Source organism: Phyllobates terribilis, unplaced genomic scaffold (assembly GCF_046119375.1).
Source record: "Phyllobates terribilis strain yellow unplaced genomic scaffold, ASM4611937v1 Scaffold_9__5_contigs__length_417890890, whole genome shotgun sequence".
NCBI lineage: Eukaryota > Metazoa > Chordata > Amphibia > Anura > Dendrobatidae > Phyllobates > Phyllobates terribilis.
The window spans coordinates 408,549,686-408,568,085 of NW_027362769.1; the positions used below are offsets into that span (position 1 = coordinate 408,549,686).

The window sequence follows — 18,400 nt, forward strand, 5'->3', positions numbered from 1 at the left end:
GGTGGTGGGTGTAAGAGGGTGACCAGTATATCCTATTTTAAATGTAAACATGTGTTATGATCAATTGTCTGATGTGTCAGTTATAGGGTCAGTATAGGTTAGTGCAGGATGGGTATTAGAATAGAAGAGGAGTAAGGCTAAGGGGGGCACTATAGCTTAAAGCAGATGTAGTTGTAAGTTAGGAAAGAGTTAAGGGGTTTGGGAGCTGCTCAGTGTGGGAGGAGCAGGTTCAGTAAAGGACTGGGACTTTTCCTGGTTGCAGGCAGTTCTAGAGGAAGTGAGAGAGATGTAAGGAGAGGTCAGTTGGTGGTCCAGGGGGCACCGTTGACACGATCTGTCCAGCAGCAAAGAACCCGTATTCAGATACTCTGAATCAGACATTTCCTAAACGTTCGGGACCTATGGTCCACAGGATTCACAGAGAGGTGTGGGTCCAAAAGCCTTCACTGAAGGGGAAGTCGGACAGGAAATAGACAGTACGGGATTCATAAAACTGCGAGGGTCTCATAGGCCAAATGGTCCGCTATGGAAGGGACAGCTCAGGACAAACGGACAGTGAACATCAATACTGTGTATCAGACGGTAACCCTGGAAAAGTATGTGATCAATGTTGTATGCTGTATGAAGATGATTTCAAGTGTTCTAGTAAAGTTCTTTTTCATAAAATGGAATGGAAGTCCCTAAATGTGTGTGTGGCGGTTCCTGAGGTGAAAGAACCGAAGACAGCAGAGATCTGTAATCAAAACGTGAGTGTTCTGCACCACACGCACAACACAGGAGAATTGGGACATTTATCTTTGTTAGAGGACCAGGGTATGGGAACACTTCAGCCCTTCACCACAACTACTACCCTGAGTCTCCTACAGTGGGTACAACCCTGGTGCTGGAGAGGCCGAGAGCTGCAGTCAGATGGACAGAGACAGCGAGGTCTGGGCACGAATAGGAAGAAGATAGTGGGAGAAGCTCCCTTCTGTTCCCAAGGAAAGATTGATCTGAGTGCAGTTCCACGGCGAAACACATCGACCCGGGTGGCGCTGCATTGGTAATATGGAGGTCCTCTGCCTGAACTGTGAATTGCCAGTAACGTTTGCCACAAGTATTGTGCTGTCGTCAGTAACCGCCAGGAACGTGCCTCTGTTTGGTGCAGAAGTGAATAAGTGTAATTCCTGCTATCCTTTATATGCTGATTGTTTGACAAGTAAAATGGACTTGGTTTTTATCAAACTGTCCGGTCTCCTCCTTCTGATGGCTAAAAGAGTGGACACCCGGGACGGCAGGTCAGAAGTGAGTATGGAGGCTCCCTCCACAGAGGCACCAGAGCACACACACACCCAGGGACAGCAGGTCAGAAGTGAGTATGGAGGCTCCCTCCACAGAGGCACCACAGCACACATACACCCAGGGACAGCAGGTCAGAAGTGAGTATGGAGGCTCCCTCCACAGAGGCACCACAGCACACAAACACCCAGGGACGGCAGGTCAGAAGTGAGTATGGAGGCTCCCTCCACAGAGGCACCACAGTACACACACACCCAGGGACAGCAGGTCAGAAGTGAGTATGGAAGCTCCCTCCACAGAGGCACCACAGCACACACACACCCAGGGACAGCAGGTCAGAAGTGAGTATGGAGGCTCCCTCTACAGAGGCACTACAGAGCACACACACCCAGGGACAGCAGGTCAGAAGTGAGTATGGAGGCTCCCTCCACAGAGGCACCACAGTACACACACACCCAGGGACAGCAGGTCAGAAGTGAGTATGGAGGCTCCCTCCACAGAGGCACCACAACACACACACCCAGGGACAGCAGGTCAGAAGTGAGTATGGAGGCTCCCTCTACAGAGGCACCACAGTACACACACACTCAGGGACAGCAGGTCAGAAGTGAGTATGGAGGCTCCCTCCACAGAGGCACCACAGTACACACACACCCAGGGACAGCAGGTCAGAAGTGAGTATGGAGGCTCCCTCCACAGAGGCACCACAGCACACACACACCCAGGGATTCTCAGAGTCCCCATTGTCTGTAGCGGGCCAGGGTGAAGATCCAAACACTGAAACTGACACGACACTCGCCACTGACTACCACCCTGCCCCCCGCTACACAGGAATGAAAATAAAGATTATAAAAGAACCACAGGACAGATTTAATCAACAAAGGTATCATATTACTCAGATTTAAAAAGAGAAGACACAGTAATTTGACAATAAATGGCTTCACCCAACCAATAACCATGAGTGGAGAAAAAGTTTTTTATTATCATTCATATTCTCTGAAGCAAGGCCAAGAAAGGAAAAATTCTGCCGGGGTATGTAAACTTTTGAGCACAACATTGTTTCTTGGCCATTCTATGACTTTTAGCCGTTTTTTTTTTCATTAGAAGCCGCAGCATTTTCTCTTCTTGAGATCGGCCATTTCCTCTCTCCAGCTTCTCCCTTCTCCTCTCTATCGGCTTTTATAGGCATCGCAGATGTTTTTGTTGACACATTTAGGCAGTTTTTGAGAGTGAACGTTGGTGCCGGAAACCTAAACCTGACTAACATGCGGGGAAAGAAGCAGATTTCTGATCATCACTAAGCAGTAGAACATCTCATTCATTACCTTTCACATTAGAAGAGAGTGTTCGACACCGTATATATTTTTTCTGGGATCCCTCTATATTGAAAAGCAAAGTCGACTGCACATAACATGCGGATTTATACAGATATGGAAAGTGTGGCAGCAAAGATCCAGTCTTCACAGGTGATATCAATGAAATAAAACCTTTAATTAGAATAAGCATTACAATTAAAAGGGGATAAAGATGACAGATAAAAACCGTATATGGAGACTTTTATAAAAATGAGAGAAAATCATCTGATCCGGTGCAAAAAAAGTGGAGTATTGAAGTCAGAACTGTGTCTCGCAGCCTTTGGGTTCCTACACACCAGAACGTGGCCCGTCCGTAATAACTGATACACAACATACCAACAATCATAAGCTTTAGAGGATCATTATGTCTAAAGAATTCCGAGTTTCTATCTGTGAATACATCGTATCTGGAGAACATCATCTCACACAACGTTCTAACAATATCTGCAGGTTTAATCTTGGTTTATTTTAGCTGAAACACAACAGGGTTTTATAAAGCTGGTACATAGCTGGTATATCACAGGTGATGTAGCGTCATGGCAAATTATGGATTATAACGGCTTTATTGATTATTTTCTTTATTAATATCATCCAAATGTTGGTGAAAAGTTCCCGGTTGCATTTCTCACCGTTTTTCAAATATGCACAAAGCGGAGATGTAAAACAGCCTCATCCATACATGAAATCGAAGAGATCTCATTATTATCTCTGGATAAGAAGACAAGGCACTTATAGAGTTAGACACGAGACAATTATGTTTCTACCATTTTAGCACATTCTTTTATAGTTTCTGCTGTATCTTAACATGAAATGATTTTCGCTGTTTCCCTGCGCCCGTTGTAGTATAAGTAGAGGTGCAGCAAAAGGCTATTGTGAAGCTCTAGTGATCAGTATCAGCAGGAATATATACTGAGCTGTATATGGACGTGTGTAACAGCAGAAGAGGAGATGACACATCGGATCTGATAAAGCTTTTATAAAGCCAACGTTGGCCTTAAATAGTCATCAGAGAGACATGACAAGGGATCGTCAGCCTTCGTAGAAAGGATTCAGCGCTCATCCGCACATGTTCCTGCTTCTCATTATCTACATGTTGAAGGTTTTCTTGAGACTTTCTATCGCCATTTCCTTGGTCAGATTGTTCCACTCTTCGGGGTGTTTAGCTGGTTTGGCATTATACTCTTCTGCAAATTGGTCATTGAACTCCTTAAGAACAAATTTCCAGTAATCCGAGGCTTCGATGCTGGGGTCAGGCTGGATTTTCCAATCAGGATAAATCTCTTTATATCTCTTAAAGGGATGGAATTGTGCATCTTTATTAGTAAATGATGTATTTCCACAGACAGAGGTTGTACAAATGTCATGAGAAAGAATAGATGTTAATGTCCATCTGTACCTTCCTAATCCATCAGGTCGATGTACCGAGGCAAAATGTTCTTTGTGTTCTTCACCTCCGGCCTCACAGGGGACCTTACAGAATGGACACTGATTTCCACATCCAAACACCTTCTTAAACAGCACGTCTTGGGGTTTCACTGTTACTCTGGAAAGAATTGCTTCCACACCCTGACATTCACTTTCTGATATGATTTCTTCTTTTATGTCAGTCATGAAGTTTTTCAGATTTTTTATAAACTCTTTTGTGTTTGCTGAGTTTTGGAAGAGAATTGCTTTCACTTTTTCCTGGGGAAATACCAAATCACTGCTCAGTTCCTCCTGGAAACAATAAAAAACATCTTCCACATTCATTGACTGATTCCACATGTCAGGATTGATAAGTAATGTTTCTATCTTTTTTGTAATACGTGGCAGTATATTGTTTTGTATTGAGCTGAAGTTTTTGTATTTGATTTTAATGTATTTCAAAATCCAGTTTTTCACAAACTCTTTGTAGTTTCCAGAATATTCTGCATATTTTTCGAAAATATTTCTTTCCAGAAGATTTCGAAGAACAGTGTACTGGAAAAATGTACGAGAGGTGTATGTCTTAGATCCTTTCGAATTCATGATGTCATCTACGATCTCGATGCCTAGATTTCTAATGGTGTAATCAATTACTGCTGGTTTTAGACAGTTTTCATAGATTCGTCTGGCAAGATTCTGGCTTTCATTCTTCTCTTGGAAAACATTCCTAAATGTGTTAAAGTATTCAGATTTCAATGTTTTCAGCTGTAGATAAGGGTCATTCTTCTTTACGAAGTTATTATGCATCTTCTGGAAATCTTCTACAGCGTGTCCTAAAATGTTCAATTTTATATCAAGCTCAACTTCAGATGAAATATTCAACTTCTCTTTAAGATCATCATCAATTATGTTCAGCAGATGTTTGCAGTAGGTGTCGTCATAGTCAACATCTCGACCGGCTTGTTCCTCGGAATATTTACAACATTTTCTTAGTATAAATTCAAAAAACGAATCACGCTTTTCAATTCCTGTCTCTCTACTAAAAAAGCTTTTGAAATATGCAGTCCATCCTTTTTTCTTCCCACCACCTGACTTTTCATTTGGTTTTGGCAAATGTTGTGTTTTATTTAGTCTTTCGTTGACGGCTGATCCTTTGTCTCTCATGGTCTTGGTTAGTTCTAGTAGCATGTCCTTCTCCACATCATGAGCTACAAGGGGTTTCACTTTTAATTCTTCCACCGTATGTTGCCACATATTCTCAAACTCCTTCTCCATATTTTCCTCATCCAGTTGATGTCTTTTCTTTCTACATTCCTCCACCAGGCTGGACACTTTCTGTTCAATCTTCTCAATGTACTGCATTTGTACTTTTTTAATGTTGAGTTGCTGTTTTTGAATTTGGATTGCATTGTTGTATTTCTCGTATGAGGACTGTCTAAGGTTTTCTCCGAGCCTCTTTGCACTGATTTTAAAGTCTTCTTTGTATTTAATTAAATAGACACAATCTGTTTCATGTTGGAAATAATCTTCCACCCACGTTATTAGCTTATTTTGCTCAGCTGAAATGAGGCTTTCCAACTTGATACAACATTCTTTACCTTTGTTTTCCAAAGTTTCCGCAGATTGGTTCTTGATAACAGTTTCAGTATTGGTGAACCATTCATGGATCAATTTGCTGAATTTCCATTCTAATTCAGAATAGTGCATGGACAGTTTGTTGTAGGCACTGGCAACCAAGCTGTTACGGAAACTGAATATAAAGTTCTCATGTTTTACTGCATTCCATAAATCTTCCATCCATCTAACAAATTCAGGAATGGTTTGTGGCTTAGTTTGGCTTTCTTTAATCAGTTTTAGCAGGTTTCTTTTAATTTCAGCAACGCTTTCACTGTATCCAGCACTGACAGGAGCCATCGGTGGCACCCCCTGCCACAGACTGGGAATGTACCAATGGTGGTGCTCTGAATCATACCCCATAACATCATTAAATACCTTATATTGAGGCTTCTTCTCCATGGTTGCCACGGTTCTGGTCATTTCATTTAGTTGTTCCAGCAGCTTATTCCTGTCTCTCATGTTCATTACAGGAGCCGACACATCACTCACATTCTGATGAACAAACTGGCAATTAGGCTTCTTCCCAATTTCCTTCATTCTTAGAAAAGAGTGGACAACAATCTGTAAAATGTCCTTCATTTCTGCTGTATTTTCCATGGCCATGTTGACTATGGTGATGTCACTCAACCCAACCACTAATGTGGCCAACTCATTGTCATGTTCATAACTGTCCTCCAGAGAATCCAGCTCAGGAGCTTTTAGCCCTTCGGTATCGATGACCAGGAGGAACTCACAGCCTATCTCCTTGGAGAGGTTCTTTTTTACTTTAATAAGAGTCATGAAGGCTCCTCGTGTACATCGTCCACTGGCTACAGGGAACTGTAGACCAAACATGGTGTTCAGAAGGGTGGACTTCCCCGTGCTCTGTACTCCCAGCACAGTTATTACCCTAATTCTACTTTGGCCACCTGTCTTAGTGTTCACTATATTGAGAACATCTGTTACCCACTGCACAGGGATCCTGGAGGCATCTCCATTAATCAGTTCTAGTGGGAAGCCATCAAGCAGAAGATTGGCTCCTGATTCAGGAAGATTGATGCGTTCTTTATGTAGATACTTTTTTTTCCCCATAATGTGCCAAACCTCATAGAGCTGAGACACCTCTCTCAGGAAATGCTCGATTCCTAATGAGCTGTCTGATATCTTCTGATCAATTTCTTTCAGCTCTTTGGATTCATTGGCCTGGGAATATTTCTCCTTGTATTCCTGCTGTAAAGATGTGAGAGTTTTCCTTGCTGCCAAGTCCAAAGAATATTTTAACCAACTTAAAAAATAAAGCTTTTCCGATCGATTGTTTGTTTCAATCCCTTTTATAAAATGATCAATTCCTTCCGGGATTTCACATTTCCACTGTTTGCTCCGTATCTCATCACATTTACGTCTCAGTTCAGATTTGTATTCTTCCCCGTTCCTATTTCCCTGCTTTTTCATCTGACAACATTCTTTTTCCAGCTTTGACAAGTCTTTGAGAAGTTGCGCTTGTAGCGTCATTGTTTTCCCTTTATACTGAACGACATCCCAGATCTCTGGAGTTATTTTCATGGCTTGTTCTTTGGCGGCCTGACATTCCGCGTTGTGTTCATCTACACAGATCTCTTGCTCTGTTGCTGTATGGACCATGTTTTCTATACTGAGATTATTCGCATTTTTCTTCTGTAACTTCAGCAGAGCCGAGCGAATCTTCTTAACAATAGTTGCTTCATTTGTAGTTTTCGTAATTACTAAGACATTGTCCTCTTTTCTTTCACTCATGGTCATCACTGATTTTATCATCTCTTCTCTTTCTGCTTTGCTCTTTTGCTCTTCCGGGACAATAATGAAGAGATACTTGGTTTTGGAGTTTTTGTATCTCAGTAATAATTCACAATGAGACTTACTGATTGTTTCCATAAAGACAACAACAACTGAAGATATCTCTGCTAGAAAGCTGAATGGCTTCAGGTTGCTCTCTAATGCCCCACGAAGGTTTGTAACAGCAACAGGTTCAGCAAAGATGCCTTTACCAGCAGGAAAGTACCAAGATATCTCCACCAGCCCCAACGAAAGAGTCCTTTCCACATTTCCACCTTCCATGTCTCTGTGAACAAAGATGTCTTGGCAATGTTGTGTGGAACTCAGAACCTGGTTGAGAATTTTAGATTTAGAAAGCCGGCATCTTCCCAGTCTCACAAAAGAAAATGTTGGCATTGGGATGTTCACCAAGTGTTCTTCCCGAAAACCTTTGCTCTCTGCCAGGAACTGAGGTCTCCATTTCTTCACTATTCCCCTCATTGCCCACAACATGAAGGTGTAGTCTGGACTATCGATAGCCGGCAGCAGCAGAGGGACAGAAAACTGACACATGGACATTTTTGATATCATCTCCTGCTGCAGGAAATGATCTGAGCAGTGGAAGATGGCACACTGTAAGTCTAATGGGTGGATAGCATCTGACAAGTCACTGTCCACATCCAGCATAAAACCCTCATCTCGGCCCATTTCTGCTCTGCTCCTCATTGTACTGATATTTCTTGCTTCCTCGTGCAGTGACATCAGTTTTCTTATAAAATTCCAAACTACATTTTCCCTAGAAGTAAAGGCTGGTGTAAAACATTCAGCGCCAATGTCGAGAACGTTTTTTAACGTAAGCTTGGATGTCAAGTTACTCTGAAATTCTATTTTCTTGAGAAGATCCTGGAAGCAAGTCCTTTTATCTGAAAAATAAATATAAACAATAAGTCATTTATTCCATTGACCTTTTTTTCTATTTTATATTGATAATGAATGTAACAAATGTATTTAAAATTCTGAAATAAACATGTTTGTATGGGAGTGGTTGTGGATGGTGCTGATGCAGTGGTCGAGGCTCCACACTCATAGATGGAGAAAGGATGGAGGCATGCACAGTTGTTGACCTAAATGTGAGTTTTGTGGCACGTGTACACTATGCATAATGTGCGGTAAATCTAATAGAAGGGGGCAAAATGGAGGATTATTAAAGGCAGTGTTTGGAGGCATATGAATAATTCCTGTATTCATATCCATATTACAAATGAATACCTAAATGTATATCTGGGGTAGTGGCAATACATAGACGATGTTTTCCTAACATGAACTGGCTCTGTAGATGAATTGACCAAGTTCCATGTTTTTTTTTTAATTCATTAGACCTAGAGATTAAATTTACACTGACGTATATGGCAGATAGTGGACAATTTTTTGACTTACTATTGACACAAAGAGACACACGATCGGGTATGACACTTAATGTGAAGCCGACGGATCGGAATGAAATATTAAGGTACGAGAGTAGCCATCCCCAAAGTATGCCTGATTCCTTACCATTTAGTCAACTGCTAAGAGTCAAAAGAATTGTCAGAGACACAGATCAAGTAGTGAACAGGTTAATACTTTTAAATGGACAGGCACAAACAAAGAGTTCACAATACAGAACGCTCTGCTATTTTAAATGCACAATTGGTCCTGATAATGGGATAAAATGAGTAGGATCCCCTTTGTCTTGACTTACATACCCTGCACTTAATCTTATACTTACCATCTGCCATCTAGAGATGAGCGAACATGTTCGAAAAACGTTCACCAATTTCAAATTCGGCACGAACGTTGCACATTCTGATTCGTGATCGGACACCCGAGCGTTTTTACTTAAAATTGGCAAAATTCAATAACAGTCCGGCAAATGATTGCATTTCCACTCCAGTATTTTCAGCACTTTTGGCTAGGATAGTGGTGCTGTATGATGAGCTGGGGGGACGTATTTGATGAGGGGATGGGGTGGGGAGAGGAGCGGCGTGCTGGTAATCAAATTTTTTATTTTTTTTCTTAACTTAATGTGTGCAGATTGCAGCAAGTCAATCAGGGTGCAGGAATCATCCACAATGTCCAGACAGAAGGGTTTGTGCCATTGGCTGCTGAAATCACACGTCCCTCTATACAAAGAGCAGACAAGTTGTTTTAGCATCATTTTGTTAGTATAACAACTCAGAGAATATGCTCCTTGTCTGCTCTTGGATACTGAGACAGTGACATAGTTAGCTAGGCGGTTGCTTCTAAGTCAGATAGTTTAGATAGGTAGGGTCCTGTGTGGCTGTAAAATCGACCTTTCAGCTGATTTTTTTTGTGCTATTAGTGAAGTCCAGACAGAGACACCTGGCACATTTCAGCATAGAACTCTGTTGTGCACTGCTTCTATTGTGCTCCATGCATGAGTACACCTTTGAAAATCTAATTTTTGATACAGCATGCCACATCTCAGCTTGTAATTTTCTAGCAGTGAAATTTAGCTATGTGCAGAGCTCGTTCACAGTAAAAAAAATCGAATTTCTTCTGTTACTAACGTGATCCAGCAGGGCATATCTCTCAGTTTGAAATTGTTTGGAGCATATATTCTATTGTATACAGGCCTCATCCACAGTAAAAAAAAATCAAATTTCTTCTGTTACTAATGTGATACAGCAGGCCACATCTCAACTTGAAATTTTTTGGTGCTGATATTGTTCTCTATCCAGGGGTTCACATAATAAAATTAAAATTGGTTTTCTTACTACCGTGCTACATAAAGCAGGCTACATTACATCTTTTAATTTTTTGGTGCTGATATTGTTCTCCATGCAGGGGTTGACATGATAAAATCTAATTTTTTTTCTGTTACTACTGTGCTACAGAAACTAGGCCACATTTCAGCTTTTAATTATTTTGTGCTAGTATTGTGCTACAGTCAGGAGTCCACATTTAAGAATCTAAATTGGTTGCGCTAATAGCGTGCTTCTGAATCCATGGCACATTTCAGCATTGGACAGGGCTTGGAGCAGCATTTGATCAGTAACTGGTGCATGAGTGACAGGTGTAGGCCTGGTGCTCTGAGAGCTCTGCCAAATTCAGGCAACACACATGAAAGAGACCCAACCCAAGTGCCATCAATTTCTATTTATTTATTTATTTTATTCACTTGAATAACGCCAATAATTCCATAGCGCTTTACAGACATTATCAATTTCCCCATAGTAGAAATAGTATAATGGGGCTCTGGCACCCCTTCCACTACAGGCAATTGATCAGATGGAGATCCAACTTAGAGTCTCCACATTTCAAAAATTTTTTAGTAACATCAGCAGCTCCAGCAACAATAGGCACAGAAGCCAAGAAAAGGGGTCACAGACTGCAATTACGAGAGATCAATGCAGCACACTAAAAAATACATCATCGCCGACTGGGTTGCAAAAGTCATTGGAGATCCATGACTTGTTCATCTTGATGAAAGTAAGGCGACCTACACTTTCAGGGGACAGCCGGCTGAGCTTATCCATGAACACACCAGCAGCATTCTGAGAGAAAACACTGGCTGTCGCCCATGACAAAACTTCAATGGCATGACAGGCGAGCTCAGGGCACTCTTCAACTTTTCTAGGCCAAAATTCAAAAGGGTCTAAAGTTTATACCCTCCGATGGCATTGTTCTTGAGCTCGAGATACTCCTGCACCATCTTCTCCAGCCATTCGCTACATGTGAGACTTGTACTCTATTCTGCTGGTGCACAGTCTGGTTTAAAAAAGAAGTGAAAGAACTCAAAGAATTTTTTTTTTTACATTTAATAATAATAATCATTGTTTTATTTATATAGCGCCAACATATTCGGCAGCGCTTTACAATTCAGGCAATTTACAGACATTATTGGCACTGTCCCCATTGGGGCTCACAATCTACTTTCCCTATCGGTATGTCTTTGGAGTGTGGGAGGAAACCGGAGAACCTGGAGGAAACCCACGCTAACATTGGGAGAACATACAAACTCCATGCAGATGTTGTCTTTGGTGGTATTTGAACCGAGGACCCCAGCGCTGCAAGGCTGCGGTGCTAACCACTGAACCACTGTGCTGCCCTATTTATTTTACTCATATAGTGCCATTAATTCCACAGCTCTTTACAGACATAAGTGGCACTGCCAACATTGGGTCTCGCAGTCTAAATTTCCTTTCAGTATGTCTTTGGAGTATGGGAATAAAAATGAGTATCTGGAGGAAACCCAAGCAAACACAAGGAGAACACACAAACTCCTTGCAGCTGTTGTCCTTGGTCAGGTTGGAACGCAGGACCCCAGTGCTGCAAGGATGGTAAAGTTTTTGCATAGAAGATTCAACATTCCGGGGTTGGAAGTCTATAACTGCAATGCACACTGTGTGCCTCACTGCTGTCTTGGGGAAAACCACTCTCAAAATTGTCTTCAAGCATGTTTTGATACTCCAGCATGGGCGAGTCCCTTTCCAGGGGGTGAAGCATCTGGTAAAATTTGCTCTTGTACCATGGATCGAACAGAGTGGCAACCCAGTAGTCAGCACTGTTTCAAATCATAACAATAAGGGCAACAGTCATGCTGCAGATAGTGCTGCAAGAAGCCGATCATGGGTCAGTCTCTTTCAAGAGGTCCAAGTCCATAGTGTGTTGGTTGCGGGATAAAATTCAAGCTTGCTTCCTCCATTCCCAACAGAGAGGGGATCATTATCTTCTTCATCTCCTAACTATTGCGCGTCAATCAACTCTTCCTCTTCGTCCTCCTCCATTTGTTCCTCGACTCCTGCACCTTAACTAACAGTTTGTCTGGTACCATGAGGCACCCCAGATCACCGTAATGCACCCTCCCATGGCAACCGCCTGTGCGAAGACAGTCCTGAACTTAGAGATATTGTTAGCCCTTCTGCTTTCTCCGCTGATCCTCCTCTTCCCCTGGGACCACCACCTCCTCCCGCAGACTATTGAAATTGTGCTCCAGCATGTAGATGACCGAAATAGTGATGCTGATGATGGCATCGTTAGTGCTAACCATCTTAGTTGCCATTTCTAAAATGTGCAGAAGGGTGCAGAGGTCCTTCATCTGTGAGGTCCTTCATCTGCAAGTGTGATTTCCACCACGTCCGTACTGCGTTTGCCCAGGCTATATGACATGAGATACTGCGTCAGGGCTTGTCGCTGCTGCCACAGTTGCTGCAACATGTGCAGAGTTGAATTACACCATGTTGGCACATCAAATACCAACCGGTTAACATGTAAGCCAAAAGATCACTGTAGCGATGCAACTCAATCACCCGCGGGTTGCGAATGGCGGAAGTGAGCACACAGCAACCGTGGTTTATGCAGCAGTGCATCCAGGACGGGATAGTGGCAGAGAAATTGCTATACCATCAGGTTGAGGATGTGAACCATGCAAGACACTTGTGTGGAGGATTCCAAGTCTTGGTGTATAGTGACACCTTGGTGTCTACAGTGGTTTAGTTCTCCATCCCCTGGTGTGTATTTGTTTTCTTCTCCAACCCTAGGTGTTTAGTAGTTTATTTCTCCAACCCCTGTTGTCTATTACTTTAGTTCTCCATCTTCTTGTGGGTAGTGGTTTAGTTCTCCATCCCCAAGCGCCCTGCAAGCCATAGGGATGTCAAGACTTGTGGAGCAGCCTATTCCCCGCCTGCTCCCATAGCCACCAGAGTCATCCAGTGCCCAGTCAGCGAGATGTAAGGCCCCTGGCCATGCTTGCTTGTTCAGGTGTCAGTGGGGAAATGCACCCTATCAGACCTAGATTTTTCAAGGAACGGGTGATTTTGTCTGCAACATGCTGGTGTAGCGCAGGCACATCTTTCTTAGAGAAGTAATGACGACTGGGCAACTGGTACTGGAGGACTGCGACGGCCATTAGCTTTTGGAAACCGGCTGTATCCACCAGGCGGAAAGGCAGCATTTCCGTGGCCAACAGATTGGAGATGGTGAAGCTCAAGCTCTTTGCTTTGGCATGTGTAGGAGGAAACCATCGTTTATGTAACCATAACTGTGGGATTGAGGGCTGGCTGCTGTGCTGAGAGAGGGTGGAGTAGGTTGAACATGACAATCTGCTGGACTGGGAGAGAGGTGCAGGCGGAGATGAAATGGTGGATTGAGAAAGATGGGGTGTGCTCGGTGTCTGAGATCAGTCAAAAACAGCAGGCATGTCCACTTCTGTAACAGCTGATGGGCTCTGACTCACCCCGGCTGTAGTGGGTAAACAAGTGGAGGTTCTGGGGATGGAGACCTGTGTTACAACACTTGCCACGGTGACAGAGGAGGAAGAAGCAGAAGATGCGGTTGATGGGGTGGCCGGTGGTTGGTGAGGCCCACTAGTCTGCTTTTTAGCACAGTGAGATTCCCAAACTGACGCATGTTGATCGCGCATGTACCAGTTCATGCATGTAGTAGTAAAATTATTGCATTTTTTACTCTACTCTGTCGTTATTAACAAAATTGGCAGATAATGTGAGTTGTGTCATTTTTTGCAGTCTCAAAATAGACCCAGGCTAGGCAACCCTTGCCACCCCTGCGAACTGCAGACCCACAAACGCTGCTGGTCACTGCCAGAGTTGGGGCTGAGGATGCAGTGCTTGTCATGGTTGCATAACTCCATGTCTGTGCAGGAAACTGCAATGTAACCTCCTCATCTTCCTCCTCCTCATTTTCCTCCTCCTTTCCCTCCTCAGATGAGCTACTCAGCTGCATAACTCTGGGTTCACACCAAGTGGGATCTACAACCTCATCGTCATCCCCTCTGTTCTCCCATTCTTCTCCCTGAGAGTCACCCTCCTCCTCTTCCTGGCCAGACAGCACAGTACAGTCCACGTGCGCCTCAGGTATCTGAGTCTCATCAGGATCACCTCCTTCCCCAGCGCTTAACATCTGGTGACGAGGGTATGGATTCTGCACGGACCCTACTTTGTCCGGCACTGGATCAAACTGAAAAAAATGTGGGCATCGCTGCACATGCTTTGCTTCTCTAGAGTCTGTGAATCTTGGGAGCAGACCTCTGATGCCCCAGAAAAGAATGTGTGAACAGCTGTGCAGACTCGCCCTTCTGTGGTTCCCCACAGTCAGTTGGGTGGTTGGAGAGTTGTGATGCAGGGGGATACAAGAGTAATTAGGGTGCCACCTCTGAGGACTATACTGTGTGTGATGTTAAGGTGGAGGAAGAGGAGCTGAAACCACTTGATGCAGCTCTTTCCATATTCTGGAGCACATGTTCTTTCTGACCCTCATCTACCGCTGTGCAGCTGCCAAAGAGAGGGAGTGGAGTAGCCCGTCCAGTAACAGAATTTGTCAAAAGGCTGCGCAATTGCTCACTGCAGCAAAACAAACCTACTTCTCATCTTTGATATCATACCTGTCACAACCCTGATCAGCTATTCTGTAATTTCAATTCTCTCCTCCATCCACCTGCTCCCCCTCCCTCTCCTCTTATCTCAGCTGAAGACTTTGCTTCATTCTTCAAGGAGAAGATTTACAACATAAGGCAAAGCTTTTGCTTAAAGTCCCCACAGCTCCTACTCAACTCTCCTCCTTCAAAACCAACTTCTCCGCCATCACGGAAGATCAACTTTCCTCTTCACTCTCCAAGTCACATCTCACCACCTGTGAACTTGACCCAATCCCGTCCCACCTCATTCCAAACCTTACCACAGTCTTTGTCCTAAGCCTAACTCACCTCTTAAACCTGTCACTAACAACTAGTGTCTTCCCCTCATGCTTCAAACATACCTCCATCACACCCATCCTCAAAAAGCCCTCCCTTGACACATCCTCTCTGTCTAGCTATCACTAGTAACCTCAAAACTTCTAGAACATGTTCATCTTGAACTGTCCTCCCACCTCTCCTCCTGCTCCCTTTTTGACCGCTTACAATCTGGCTTCCAACCACACCATTCCACTGAAACTGCCCTGACTAGAATCATCAATAACCTACTAACCGCCAAATCCAAGCGACACTACTCTGTCCTTCTCCTCCTGGACCTGTCATCAGCCTTCGACACAGTGGACCATTCCCTCTTACTACAGACTCTCTCATCTCTCGGCATCACAGACTTGGCCCTGTCCTGGATCTCCTCATACCTAACAGACCAGACATTCAGCGTCTCCCACTCACACACCACCTCCTCATCTCGCCCCCTATCTGTCGGTGTCCACCAAGGCTCAGTTCTAGGACCCCTACTCTTCTCCATCTACACAGCTCATGGAGTCTCACGGCTTTCAGTATCACCTCTATGCTGATGACACACAGATCTTCCTCTCTGGACCTGATATCACCTCCCTACTAACCAGAATCCCACAATGTCTGTCCGCTATTTCATCTTTCTTCTCTGCTAGATTCTTAAAACAATATGGATAAAACCGAATTCATCATCTTTCTACCATGTCACTCAACATCCCATCTGACCTATCTATCAAAGTCAACGGCTGCCCACTCTCCCCAGTCCTGCAAGCTCGCTGCCTCGGGGTAACCCTTGACTCTGATCTCTCCTTCAAACCACATATCCAAGCCCTTTCCACTTCCTGCCGACTCCAACTCAAAAATATCTCCCGGATCCGCACATTCCTCAACCATGAATCTGCAAAAACATCAGTGCATGTACTCATCATTTCTCGCCTCGACTACTGCAACATCCCGCTCTGTGGTCTCCCCTCTAACACTCTCGCACCCCTGATATCTATCCTAATCTCTGCTGCCCAACTAATCAACCTGTCCCCCCGCTATTCCACAGCCTCTCCCCTCTGTCAGTCCCTGCACTGGCTCCCCATTTCCCAGAGACTCAAGTTCAAGACCCTAACCATGGCATACAAAGCCATCCACAACCTGTCTCCTCCATACATCTGTGACCTAGTCTCCCGGTACTTACCTGCACGCAACCTCCGATCCTCACAAGATCTCCTTCTCTACTCCCCTCTTACCTCCTCTGCCCACAGTTGCATACAAGATTTCTCCTGTGCATCCCCCCTACCCTACCCTCACTTACTGCATCCTCACCCATCCCTTGTAGATTGTGAGCCCTCGTGGGAGTGTACTCTCTCTGACTCGTTTTTGTTTAAATTATTGTATTTGTTGTTTGCTATGTATATCCCTTTTTTACATGTAAAATGCCATGGAATTAATGGCGCTATAATAATATCTAATAATAATATACTTTTTGGGTGGTTATGGTGACCATCATGCTGTGTAGGAAGGACAGTGTGAGGAGGGGTACAGTATGGAGAGGGCAGTGTGGTGGGCAGTATGAGGGCATAGTGTGAAGAGGGGGCACGGAATTGATATGGGGAGGAGGCAGCTTTAAATGGGGGCACAGTATGGAGAGAGGTCAGCATGGCAGGGGACAGTGTGGCAATTTAGAGAGTGTAAGGGAAAACAATGGAGAGGGGACAGTCAGGGTGTAAGAAAGAGAAGAAGGAGTTCCAGCTTCATAAATAGTCCAAAAATATATTGTTATTTAAAAACAGATTCCATAGTTTAATTCTATGTAAGAACAAGGAGCAACGCGTTTCGAACGCAAAACCTGCGTTCTTTATCAGAGCTACCTACATACTGCTGATGTGGAAACCTGTATAGAAAGTTTTAGGAGAAACCCAAAGGGTTTCACACATTTGCCAGTTTTGATCAAATCAGGGAGTCGATCGATCGGAGATAAGAGAAACACGAGCAAATCTGTCTGTGTCCCAGACTTGTCTGAGTCTCAGATGCCTGGTCACATATCTTTATTACAAGCAAAGAGATAAGGAAATAGGGGAATGTCTTTACAGGTTTTACCTAAAAAGGAATATTTAAGTTTGGGAAAAACATGGTCGTCAATCATGTCTTCTGCTGTATTCCTTAGGAGGCTGGTTATATCTAGTTTTACTCCAGTTTCAGAACAAAACAAGGCTTTAATACATCTCTATTAGATACGCCTTATGTTATTTGCTTTTACGAATAACACTTATAAAGCAAATATTAAAATACAAAATTATCAAAGATATATGAATTGTCTAAATAATAAAACAAAGTATAAATATCTACCATAACACTGCCACCCAGGTGCGAAATATACATCTGTCCACCAATACAATTACATACAATAATCATGTGATCCAATCCAAACATACAAATGCAGATATAAAGACAAATTTTTAAAACAATAACATATGAGCAAAACGCATAGTATATATCATTAATATTCACGCCGCATGTTCAATCCATCCGGATGGCCAGTATTCAAGTAATCCATCCAGAAGGCCTTACGGTCCACCAGACATCTCCTAGTATCCCTGCCCTGTGGATTCCCGGACAACTTCTCTATGCCGTATACCTGAAGAGAAGATGTATCCCTATTTTGGAACTGAATCAAATGTGCCGGAACAAACAAATGGAGTTCATGAGCAAAACCTGTCCATGTCATAACTGACCCAAACAAAACCACAGGCGCCCTTTAGTTATTATTGTGTCCATCTGATGAAAGTTCTGAATGATGCCCCAAAAATGGACACATAGCGGAACTCAGACGGAGCCCAATAATCCACGAGACCCCTCTGATTTGTTTGCCTCAGTTAGCAAATCGGTCCATCGTGGACACTAATTCCATTTGTCTGGACTGTCCTGTAGTTAGTGTGAACATGGTCTAAAAGTATTATCACCATACTTTCACTAAACAAATCCGGCACAGCAAGACCGATATTACCCAAATAGCGCTAAGGGTAAATAATTCCTGCAGGGATGACACATGATAGATGTCTATGAGGCTGTCGAGTGCGGATCAGGAGACTCGCGGAGGAGAGTCTGTGCATTGCAGTCTGTGCTTGGAGACATTTTCATAGACGTCTTAATGAGCCTTAACGCTGAGGCCTGCGGGGTCCATGAAGTGTCATTGGTGTGAGCTGAGATACAACCTTAGGCCACGTTCTCACGGTCAGTATTTAGTCAGTTTTTTACATCAGTA

General features: G+C 43.5%; 1 protein-coding gene across 3 annotated transcripts in view; it reads right to left on the reverse strand.

Annotated features, from left to right (window-relative positions):
* Positions 1-2,750: 2,750 nt before the first annotated feature.
* Positions 2,751-18,400, reverse strand: part of LOC141162655 (interferon-induced very large GTPase 1-like) — a 281,835-nt gene continuing 266,185 nt past the window's right edge. For all 3 annotated transcript variants that reach the window (XM_073648989.1, XM_073648987.1, XM_073648988.1), the window contains one exon: positions 2,751-8,347. In XM_073648989.1, the coding sequence (XP_073505090.1) occupies positions 3,720-8,347 (4,628 nt within the window). In that variant the 3' untranslated portion in view covers positions 2,751-3,719. The remainder of the gene's footprint in view (positions 8,348-18,400) is intronic.